General features: G+C 40.2%; 1 protein-coding gene across 2 annotated transcripts in view; it reads right to left on the bottom strand.

Annotated features, from left to right (window-relative positions):
• SORCS3 (sortilin related VPS10 domain containing receptor 3) overlaps positions 1-12,156 on the bottom strand; it is a 587,951-nt gene that overhangs the window by 220,943 nt on the left and 354,852 nt on the right. For both annotated transcript variants that reach the window (XM_082722548.1, XM_082722549.1), the window contains exon 5: positions 1,812-1,885. In XM_082722548.1, the coding sequence (XP_082578674.1) occupies positions 1,812-1,885 (74 nt within the window). The remainder of the gene's footprint in view (positions 1-1,811; positions 1,886-12,156) is intronic.

The following is a 12,156-nucleotide window of genomic DNA, read 5'->3' as shown; positions in this document are numbered from 1 at the left end:
CAGGAGAGATGAAACACAATTATCAGGACCTGGGGATTTATTCTTTCTGCTACACAAAGGAAAGGGGAGGGCAGACCACAGTTGGAAACTTCTCTTCTTGCTCTTTGCAAAACATGGGAAAATGCTGCCCCTCATCCACTTAATTTAATTTCCCTCAGAAATGATGACAAGGCTTATCCAGTCTATTGTACTTTCCTTTTCCATCAACTTGACTTCCTAGTCAGCCAACAGCCTCACCACCTCAAGACTTTGTTCCAGAAATAGCAGAGGGCTTATTTTTTTTTTTTCCTTTTTGAGGGACCTGTGAGTGATAGCACACCAAGAAACTGGTCTCTCTTGGCTGAGCAGAAGGCTCTAGTCACAGAGCTGGAGTATCAGAGAAACAAATTTCCTTTTTCTGCCTTAGTCTATTAAAAATCTTAATAGTTCTAAATACAGATCCAGTAATAAGTGTAATTAACAGTACAGACCAAATAATAGTTGGTCTGAAAAGGGCAAAATAAGTGGGGAGAGGCCAGGTTTTGAGTCAACAGCACTACCCCCCACTGACCATGTGCAATCAGTAGGTTGGTACACAGTGCATTTTTATAGGATGCTTCTGCAATTATTTTTCTGGATTCTGGTCATAGTTTTGTGCATACATATGGGGACTGAGTGGAAACACTGCTTTCAAAGATGTTGGTGTGAAAAATATGTATATATATATATACAAAGTACTCATCACCATCCCCCACTACACACACACACACACACACACCCCACCCCTACCTTAGAGAAGACAAAAATGGCCATCTCATGACTTTTTAAAGGCACTGAACGAAGGTGCTTAAAAAGAGGTAGGAAATAGGGACTACTTCCAAAGATTAACTTTGGTTTTGTTTTAATTCAGCATATAATGAAGCACATTAAACATTTGGGTGCATGCTTCCTAATCTCTATTCCTTTGGCCATACCTCTGCTGATGAAAGCAGGATGCAAGTAAGAAGCTTTTCACATTGCAGCAGGAAAGAATAAAATATGAAATTACACCAAACCATGTTCAGCTTGCTACAACCCAGGTAAAAATAGCACTCACGTACAAAGGAACACCAATTAATAAAAAAAAAAAGACTTTCTGATAGGGGGAGGGCTAAGTTTCCATTTGGAACACGTATACTCACTCTTAAAAAAGGCTTTTCAGAATGTGCTCCACAGAAGCTGTTCTGAAGCATTTATATGTGTGACATGGGAAAAGGATTCTTTAGTGAAAGAAGCTTGGGAGGCCTCTTCAGTCTCTGGGTTTCTCCAGAGCCTTAACTATCCTAAAGTGAATCCTGCATCTCGAGTAAGGCAGAGTTAAATAATCATTACTTAAAATTGCTTGACCATAGAAATGCTTCAGAGAGGTGAAGTATTTTATGGAACTAGTGCACTTAAGAGTACATTTTAGGAAATACTGCTTTAGAATAGCTACACAAAATATATACTTTGCCCCAACAAACGGAGATTAGCACCCAGCAAACAGCACCAGCCAAGAGACCTTCTCCTGGAGCACCCCAGCCCAGTGCTTCTCAAATTTGAACGTACACACTGAATCACTAGGGACCGTGTTACATGAAGACTCCTGCTTAGGAAGTCTTGCCTGAGATTCTGCATTTCTAACAAGTTCCCAGGTGATGTTGATGCTTCTGGTCCTATGAATCACACCAAGTAGCAAAGCACTAGAACACACATGTCTTCAAGTGCTGAAGATGTCCAGTATTATCCCAAGTGCTATGCTTTCCAATAATTCTTTTATCCAAGAGGGTAGCAGGTCTGCAGATGGGGCTTACCAATAAAACCTGTTGGGTGTGATACGTTCATGCATGAGTTGCCACCGTCTTCCAAAGTCCATGGAGCTGTAGAGCTGCAAAACAATGAAATGAGGAAGCATAAGCATCAAGGACACGTGTCAATATAAATACACATGGCATCACCCTAGATAAGGACATTCTTGCACACCAGAGTGCCTAACACAACCAAGTTGGCATCCATTTTATCTTGATAAAACTCTATGAATATGACAGTGCTGTGCTTATTGTGGTGACTTCTGGAACCAAGGAGGTGCTCCACGTATATCCAATCAACTGATGTTTTTTGAGCTGAGTGTAAATCCTTCCTGATGCCATCCATCATTCTCTCCTTCAGGGGTAAAGCCTTCATAAAATTCTTATTTTTCTTCAAACTCCATGATATCTTTAGCTCCTTTCAAAACAATTCAGCAAAACTTATTTAAAATTTATTTACCGAATAGCTCCTACATGTAAGGCACTCTGGTAGATACGAAGATAAAGAAGAGGTAGATTCTGTGTTCTCAGGGAAATAAAACACAGATAAAAATACTCATCAGCTGGTATCTGAGCCAATCTTATGCACAAAATATTGTGTTATTTGAGTTTTATCTCTCACTGCTTAAATCTCTCTCTCTTATATATATAATCTTAAATCTATCTCTCCTATATATAATCTAAGTGAAATGGACTCTTCACTGACCAGGAGGATACCATGCTTGTTTATACTCTCAAGTCTTCACAGAGATAAGGCCATATCTATGCCTAAGTAAACATTACACAAGCATGGGTGGTTCCCTCCACACACCCTTTTCCAATCACCTCAAGCCACTCATCTTTCTCCCTTCTCAATTCACTGCACTCATCATGGCACTGACCATGAAGTAATAGGCGGCCATGTCTTTCAGATTTGTCTGTATTATTTAGCCACGTTTATATTCCTTTAGTACATTAAAAAAAAAGTGTTCACTAAAATATCTGTTGAATACATCAATAATTAAAATGGGCACATAAGAATGGATAGTAACTCATGGAATAAGAAAAAATTCTAGAAGAGCCTCAAGACTTCAGAAAAATAAAGAGACTCCCAGCATAGCTAATAAAGTCAGATTCCACATTCACTTACTTTACAGATGTAGAGTCTGACCCCTTTTTAACACATAAGGGAAAGGCCAACATTCCTATAAAAGGCTAGCCAAGAGTAAGGAGCTTATTTTTAATTGTATGCCTGGAAGCATAATAGCTCTGACTTACGGAAACAATGATAATGATAATAATAATAATAATAATAATAAGTGGACCACACTGCTCTTTCACATACATTTGAGACTTACAAGGACAATGAAAGGAAGGCAAAGCAGTTATGACTACTCGGACCCCTGCTCTCAAGTATTTTCTCATCTACCAGGTAGAGTCAACCACTCCCTCCAGGTATCATCACTATTTTTACTATCTGCTTCTAAGAAGCTGTTTACACCAAGACAATACTGGTTGTTGTTATACCCCTCCTACCATTAGGCTGTAAGTAATAAAAGGGTCAGGAATCATGCCCAACTCACCATTGTGTATCTGTGGTTACAGAATACATATACAGGTAAGCACACAATTCTATTTCACAGTTAATGAAACTTGGTCTTGGGGAAGTTAAGTTTTGGTCAAAAGAACAAGTATTTAAGTTTTCTGATGCCTGGCTCCCTTCTTCTTCCATGGAATCATGGTGCCGAGTTTATAAGGAGAATCCTTATTACTTTTATGTTCTCCACACTTCCACAGCTGGGGAAACTGGGAAAAGCAGAAGTAGTTGGGCCTCAAGTTTATACAAATGGGGTCAGGTGAAGGAGCTCCCCATTATCATATCCTCAATACTGCTCCGCTATAGGGATGTGCTAGCTGGCATACCACACCCAGGTAACAGCTGCCATCCATAATGTTTTGAGTCCACCATCTTGCAACTCATATAGAAATGTGTTTTTAAGATCTTATTTATTTTTCTGACAGAGAGAGACAGAGATCGTAAGTAAGCAGAGAGGCAGGCAGGGGTTGGGGGGGAGAAGCAGGCTCCCTGTTGAGCTGGGAACCTGATGCAGGGCTTGATCCCAGGATCCTGAGATCATGACCTGAGCCAAAGGTGGAGGCTTAACCCACTGAGCCACCCAGGTGCCCCTAGAAATAATTTTTTAATGAACTTCTGGTAATCTCAAGTAAGCTGTGGGGAACTTAAAGAAGCTTTAGCTCATTTCAATTTAATTCAAATATATGTTAGACAATGGCACCATGAACTACATAAAAACATCTCTTTTGGGGCTCCTGGTTGGTTCAATGGGTTAAGCCTCTGCCTTCAGCGCAGGTCATGATCTTAAGGTCCGGGGATCGAGCCCCACATTGGGCTCTCTGCTCAGCAGGGAGCCTGCTTCCCCCCTCTCTCTGTCTACCTCAGTGCCTACTTGTGATCTCTCTCTCTCTGTGTCAAATGAATAAATAAAATTTTTTAAAAAAATCTTTTGTCCAGTAAAATAGCAAAGAAATATGTACATGTGTGTGTGTTGAATATATATACCCGTTAATATTGCCCATCTCTCAACTTAAACACAGATGACTGTCAGATATACATACACGACACCAAAGGAGGAAAATGGGCCAAAGGCTAGAGCTCTAGAAGTTGATAAAGAGACAAGATCAACAGGAATAGACATGGAACAATGAGCCTTCCTGGAGCAACACAGCTTGAGCTAGGCCTTTGAAGATAGGTGGTATGGACAGGAGAGAAGGTAGGTAGAGATCTTATAGCGTGAAGAAAACAATAAGAACAAAAGTGTCGATATGGTTAAGATCTTGCACTTGACCTATGGGGAGGCTTTTAAAAGGAAGGAGAGATGTGATGACAGTCACTGGCTAAAAGGAAGTGGGGGGTGCCTGTCCATTTTCCTGTCTCTCCTTCCATACACCCAACTATTTGTGGCTGATTTTATATTTATCTGTATGTATATTTATATTGGGGAGGGTTTGGGGAGGAAGAACAGAATTGGTAAGGACCAGATCATTGCACTGGAAAGAATATATCCGTATAATTTTTTTTGCAAGAACTGAGAATTCCATGCAGAGTTTTAAGAAATGGGTCACTCTCTTTCCCATGGCAGGTGTCTGAGAGACAGATGCTCAGACTGAAGACACGTTTGCCAATTAAATAGAGAAGAGACTTTGGTTGGAGCCTTCCATAATGCAAAGATACCAGACTCTCTGTCAGCCCAGATACCAATATAAAAGCAGAGCCCCAAATCCCTTCAAATAAAACCCAGCATGATTGCATCTTTCTCTGCTGCAAACTCTAGACAAAAGCTGGGGAAGAACCAGGAGGGTCACAATGACACTGCTGGAGTCCCAGTACTCCAGAGAAATCATCCGTCCTTCCACACTGGAGCATCCAGTAGTGGCAGAATGCCTCCACCACAGTTCTGGCTGGGACTCACCCTTGGGAGAAGCACTGCTCCTCTCCTCTCATGTTCTTCCTAACAGAGAAAGAACAAGAGATCAGCTGATGATCTCCTCATCCAAGTCTGTTCCACCTACTGCCTCCCTTGTCTCTGGTTTTGCTTTTTCAGCTCTTCTGTTTGACTGATGGGAGAAAAATTAAATTGAATTCTCTGCCTAGAGGCTGATTCAGATGAACAGAAAGAGCAGACTCCTATTCATTAAGAGCCTTTGGTTAGCTACCTTGTCTTTCCATCCACAGGAAGTTGCTGAGTCTGAAATGAATTTTATTCTACTGCAAGCTGCATCTTTGCAGCCTCCCCATTCACATACGTGTTCATCCATTTCTCCGTCTCTTCATTCACTGACTAAAAGTGTATCAAGAAACCACTATGCTTTAAGCACTGAAATGAGTGCTGGAATTACAAAGGTTAAAAATGCCTGAACAGTGGATGACAGAAATTCAGAAAATTACACTGCCATGCATGTATGTCATAATATTACTACTACTTATCTCTGCAAGGGTAGAATTGGAGGCCATCAGTATTTTTTCTTTTGGTTATCTGGATCTTTGAAATTACCAGCAACATGCATTACTTTAGTAATTAGAAAAGCTCTGACACTCAAAGAGAAATAAAGAATTTAGACAACCACTCAATAGTGTTACAAGATCAGTTAATGATATGCAAATGTTTATGATATTTATTTTAAAATACGTTGCAAAACATTGACACTGATTTTATTTAAAGTATTGTAAAAACTTGAAACACATCAGAAGAAAATATGCAAAACACTAGCAGGGGTTATTTCTAAATTGTGGGACTATGGGTAACACATACTTTTCAAAGCTGTCCATCATTTTCAGATTTCTTTACAATGGATATAATATTTTAATAGTAATATAAGCCAGTGTTTTCTTCTACTTGCATTCTTATAATAATAATTTCTAATCATAAAGTATACATTATATTTACCTTTAAAACTACCCTTTAAAAGGCCAAAAAATTAAAATTGCAATTTTTTCATGAGGGACCTGGAATCAGACAAGGCAATATGGGATTTTCCACAAAGTGGTATTACACAGAGATCATCAAGGATAGTGGTGAATCCTTCCTCGGAAAAACAACATATTAGCTTACATGTTCTTTAAATAGTCCTGCATGGCTTCAACCCAACCTGCTTCATGCAACACTAAAATAAAGTAGATTTTCCAAACAATAAACATCTTTAGAAACATTTCTTGTTTCTAAACGAGATCTGGCAACTGGGTGGCTCAGTTCGTTTTAATCCTCCAACTCTTGACTTTGGCTCAGGTCATGATCCCAGGGTCATGGGATGGAGCCCTGCGTCAGGTTCTGTGCTCAGCACAGAGTCTGACTGTCCCTCTCCCAGTGCTCTCTCTCTCTAAAATAAATAAATAAAATCTTAAAAAAAACTTCTTGTTTATACAAAGTTACATATATGAGACTTCTCCTCTACATCCTGCCTCAGGATGCCCCCTTCCTGCAAGGATGACATACCTGGATTTCTACCAGAGAACAATCCAGATCCTCTACCTTCCCTTCTTCCCCTGTGTGTCGTAGTCTCTTATTTCTTACAACCACATATTCAGTAGCAACATACACACACACACACACACACACACACACACACACACACACAGAAAGCCCTAAGTGAATCACTGGAACAGATGGAAAATATGAACGAACATGGCTCTTTTCCTTATTGATCCAGTTATTAGTTCCCTAATTACATCAGCCTGCCAGGGAAAAGCATCTGATAGCTGAAGAACGAGAGGCAATTTAATCAATGTAATATTCCACAAGAGGAACAACAAGTTGTATATGGAAAGCTTAAGTCCAAAGAATGATATGATTGTATCAGGAGGTTATTGCTTCAACTGTGTCCCCCCAAAAAGATATGTTGAAGTCCTCACTTATAGCATCTCAGAATGTGACCTTATTTGGATAGAAGGTCTTTGCAGATGTAACCACGTTAAAATGGGTTCAAGGTGAGCCCTAATCCAATATGGCTGATGCCCTCATAAGGACAGATATGGACACACAGACGGGAACAGAGGGAAGAGAATGTGAGAGACAGAGAGAAGGCCATGTGAAGACAGAAGATTGAAGTGAGGTATCCACAAGCCAAGGCATGTCAAAGACTAAGGACAAATCACCAGAAACAACAAAGATGCAAAAAAGGGCTCCCCTTTAAATTTCAGAGGGAACACAGCCCCACCAACACCTTGATTTTGGAACTTTAGCCTCCAGAATTGTAGAACAATGAATTTCTATTGTGCTAAGTCACCTAATTTGAGGTACTCTCGTACAGCAGCCCGTGTGAAACTATATAATTGAACAACATGGGTTTGAACTGTGTGCATTCACTAACACAGATTCTTTTTTTCCATAAATGTAGTCCAGTGCTGTCAACGTATTTTCTCTTCCTTATGGTTTTCTTAATAACATTTTCTTTTCTCTAGATGGCTTTATTGAAAGAATACAGTACCTAATACATGTCACATACAAAATATGTGTTCATTGACTGTTTATATCATCAGTAAGTTTCCAGTCTATAATTGGCTTTTGTAGTTAAATTTGGAAGGAGTCAAAAGTTGTACATGGATTTTCAACTGCACAGGGGATCAGTGTCCTTAACCCCTGTGCTGCTCAAGAGTCAACTGTACAAACACCTTATACCTACCACCAAGAGTAATAAAGACAGATCTTGCTACATTTCTCTATTTTTTGTTTTGTTTTGGTCTGGTCTGGTCTCTATTCCTAGGCATTTAGTTGTAAGACCAAAAGTCCAGTGTATGACCAGATTGTTGAATCTGTGATTAAAAGCCAAAATCTCATTTGCCTATATTTTCCTCTTCTATACATTTTCACCACACCCACAAGGATAGTATTTTCTAAGAATAAATATGAATTAATAATGACCATATGGCGGTAGCCAGACATACTCAGAAGAGGCAACAAACTATGTGTTTTATGGGAGCTTTTGGTGATACGGCCAGATTCCCTAGAGCCAGCATATTGTCCATAAAGAAGGAAGAATGGTTTGGAACACATTTATATAAAAGCTCTCCCCTGCAGCAAATTCAAACTTAATGTACAGCTGTCCTGATTTTTTTTTTTCTCAAAGCCTATGGAATTTTGGTAGCATTCTGCTGAATTGTGGTCCTGATGGTCTATGTCTTTCAAATAAAATGAGGCTGGTTCCTGGTAAAAATAAGGTTTCTTCACTTATTTCCTTGGTAGCCTCAGAGGGGGTAGTAGGGCTCGGCTGGGCTACATAAGACCACAGGGAGAATCCCCTGGGTTGTGGTGGTATTTATGGTAGGCAGTAGAAAAATAAGGATTACACTGTAACAAGGAGTCCTTCCCAACATAAGCCTCTGGTTCTCCTCAGATAGTCTCCAAAAAACCCCTCCCTTGATAACTGGTAGTGACAACCCCATCCAATGTCCCCCTAAGCTCTGGGTACATAGATAAGAACTTCCATCCTCAGCAGCCTTTTTCCTTTGCCCTTGATAGATACAAGGCATCTCTACCATAAATATATTGATTTTTTAATTTTTTAATTTTTTTAATATTTATTTTTAAAATAGGAATTCACAGTTTGGCTGAGGGAAAAATGAAACAAGATGAAACCAGAGAGGGAGACCAACCATAAGAGACTCCTAATCTCAGAAAACTGAGGGTTGCTGGAGGGAAGGGGATAGAGGGATGGAGTGGCTGGTGACGGACATTGTGGGGTGGTATATGCTATGCTGAATGCTATGAATTGTGTAAGACTGATGAATCACAGACCTGTGCCCCTGAAACAAAAAAGAAAGAAAGAAAGAACTAGTTAAAAAGAAAAAAAGGAAACAAACAAACAAACCAACCAACCAACCAGGAATTCACCTAGTCATGCCATACTTTTGTAGAAGGCAACATTTTTCTTCTCTTCTTGAAGATTCCTAACCATAGAGGTTTTCCTTCTCTCAAATGGTTTACACCAGTCATTCCTTTGTTCAACACATACTGATCAAATGTCTATTAACAACCAAGCACTGTTTCACGGTTAGGATACATCAGTGAACCAGACAAAACTCTCTGGCCGCAGGGATCTTACTTTCCAGGGGAGGTCAGGAACTTGAAAGTCCTCAAGTCTGCAGTGTGAATGTGTGAGGGGCGTGTAGGAAAAATGGCACCATGGTTTGTGTGTTTTAGACACGTGATCATTTTGCTAGCACTTCACACATGAAGCAACTTTATTTAGTCAAGATGATTCTCCTCATTTTTATTAAAATACCACTTTAGGGTTATCTTTTGTTTTCCTGCTTTTGATAGAGACACAAGCTCAAAAAATGTTACTTTTCTCTCAACTCTATGGAAAACTGGTGCAAGTGTGATAAATTATCTGGCAGATGACATTTCCCCACAACACTGGGGAGAAACAGGGACTCCGGAAAGCTCATGCTCCATCTAAAAATGGGCTTAGCTGTTCCTTAGCTGGACAAAGAGAGCTAATTTAATGTGGTCAGGCTCTGTAATTTTTCAAGGGAACTGAAAGTTCAGATTTGTATGAGAAATCTCTGTATTTTTCAGTTTGGGCAAAAAAATTTAAAAATTTAAAATGTATTACAGGGCTAATAAGATGTCTTGATCCAGCTGGCCAGGGGTTGCCTGAGGGCCACCACTTGTGACCTGATTCTTACCATAGTAGACATACGGATGTCTATAGGATTGAATATGACTATTTGACCTTGATGGAGGGTTAACAGATTTAGCAAATAAAATACAGAATGCCCAGATAATTTGATTTTAGATGAGAAATAATTTTTTGTGTAACTATGTCCCATGTAACAGTAGGAATTTGCTTGTGTGTATGTTTTTTTAATTGTTATTTCCCTGAAATTTGAATTTAGCTGTGCTTTATCCATGTGTCCTGTGTTTTATCTGGCAGCCCTCCCTTGAAGTCTTCCCCATTCCATTTCTAAGCATCTGGATCATGAGATATATACCCCCTTATGCTATGAGTCTCTGTTCTTTGACATTGTATGTCCCCAAGTGAAGAAAAGAAGTGTAAATAATCCCTGTAGTCTATTAACACATCTCTTTACTCAACTTATTTAGTATTCCTTAAGCACCTAGCATGTGCTAGGCTCAGTGCCAGGTGTGATGATCGAAAGATGAGTAACACCAAGTTCCCTGATCTCCAGAAACTCAGAACTTCAGTGGGAAGACAGACATGTCAACAGATAAATGGCACACAACTCAACAAGACCCATACCCACAAAGGTAGACAACGGTTAGGGGAATGCATGGAAGGAGTGGTCAGTACTGCTGGGTCCGGCGCTATGCCATGGGCTGAGTCATAATGAATGAGTAGGAGCTGGCCTGAAGGATAAGTTCCCCCCAAACACTGCAGCTAACAAAGGTGAAAAATTTTTGTCATTAGGAAAGATGTTGGAAATAAAACAGAAACATTATCTCATCCTCCTCCAAAAGTATCATTTGCTTGGCCCCGGATCAGTGCACATTGGTCTAAGTGCCACATCAAGAAGGAGAAAGAATAGAGAAGGAAAAGGAGCAAAACAAGGTCATCTAAAAGATTTAAGAGGAAGAGGAAGAAACGACTGCATCAGAGTGTGGGGTGTGGGTAAAATGAAGACTTCAAAATGAGCGGAAACAGTGAGGTCTGTAAGAGCAGGAAGTGGAGACAGATACACACCCATTCCTTGAATTTGGAAATTCCCTCCCTCAAGATCTAAAAGGGGCAAGATTAAAAAAAGTGGGGGGGGGCAAGATTAAAACACTGGAGATGAGGAACTACTTCTAAAAGCGAGTTCATAAAATTCACTACTGTAGGAAGTTGGTGAGAAAGGCACAGGAAATCCTATAAACTGCATCACCTACAAATTAAGACTTGATGCTTCCCAAAGTTGTTCATCAAAACATCTCCCACAGCCAAAGAGAACAGAGCATCCCACCAGGAATCTGAGGGTTTGGCCTTAAGCAATCTGATAGAAGGGTTAAGATCATCAAATCTCTTAACTCTTACTTTGAATTTCCATGGACATTTTGTAGTCTACGTACGATGCCATATATCTGTGCTTAGAATGCAAGATAAATTTTTTCACAAATCTTCAGGTGAAATGGACCCTCTAGAAAGACACTCTATACTCATCATACTTCTTCCTTTTCACCACTGTCCCCCAGGGGTGCACTGCTGAGCCAAATTTGGAAACGAGGGCGAAGGGAGACCAAGACCGTCGGGTGCACATGTAGGACTCCTCAGACTTATTCTCCAATGTCAGAGGTCACATGTACATATGAATAACCAAACCCTTCTATATTTCCCAAGTCAGTATCCTACTCTCTGATGGAAGTGCTAGCGACTTAAAGGTCCATTTGAGAACACAAAGCACAGATCATGTTCACCCCTATTCTCCTAGTGCCCCCTCACCCCTCAGGACAGAGTGCTTTCCTCCCACTGGGCAGGTAGAAACTAGTTCATAATGGGATTGATGTCTACACTCTGTCAAAGCAGTGATACCATGTTCATATTCCCCCTGCCTGTTTATTCAGGATTCTCTTCTCCCCCTTATTTTCTAAGTATTACAGGGCTAATAAGATGTCTTGATCCAGCTGGCCAGGGGTTGCCACATTGGTTTTCATTTGGCTTTTTAAACATGTTGTGGGCTGTCCAGACTCAGGGCTTTTGAATATGTTGTCCCCTCTGGGACCTAAAATACTCTCCTCCTACTCTGCATTTCTCTCTCTTTCCATTCATGTACTGAACTGCTATTCACATGTCAGGTATCAGCAGAAACAACACTTCCTAGAGGAAGCCCTCTTTGGTTACCTCTTGCCCATGTACTCCT

The sequence above is a fragment of the Mustela nivalis genome (genome assembly GCF_964662115.1).
Source record: "Mustela nivalis genome assembly, chromosome: 2".
Taxonomy (NCBI): Eukaryota; Metazoa; Chordata; class Mammalia; order Carnivora; family Mustelidae; genus Mustela; species Mustela nivalis.
The sequence above is the reverse complement of the archived record's forward strand: the minus strand, read 5'-3'. Positions and strand labels throughout refer to the sequence as shown.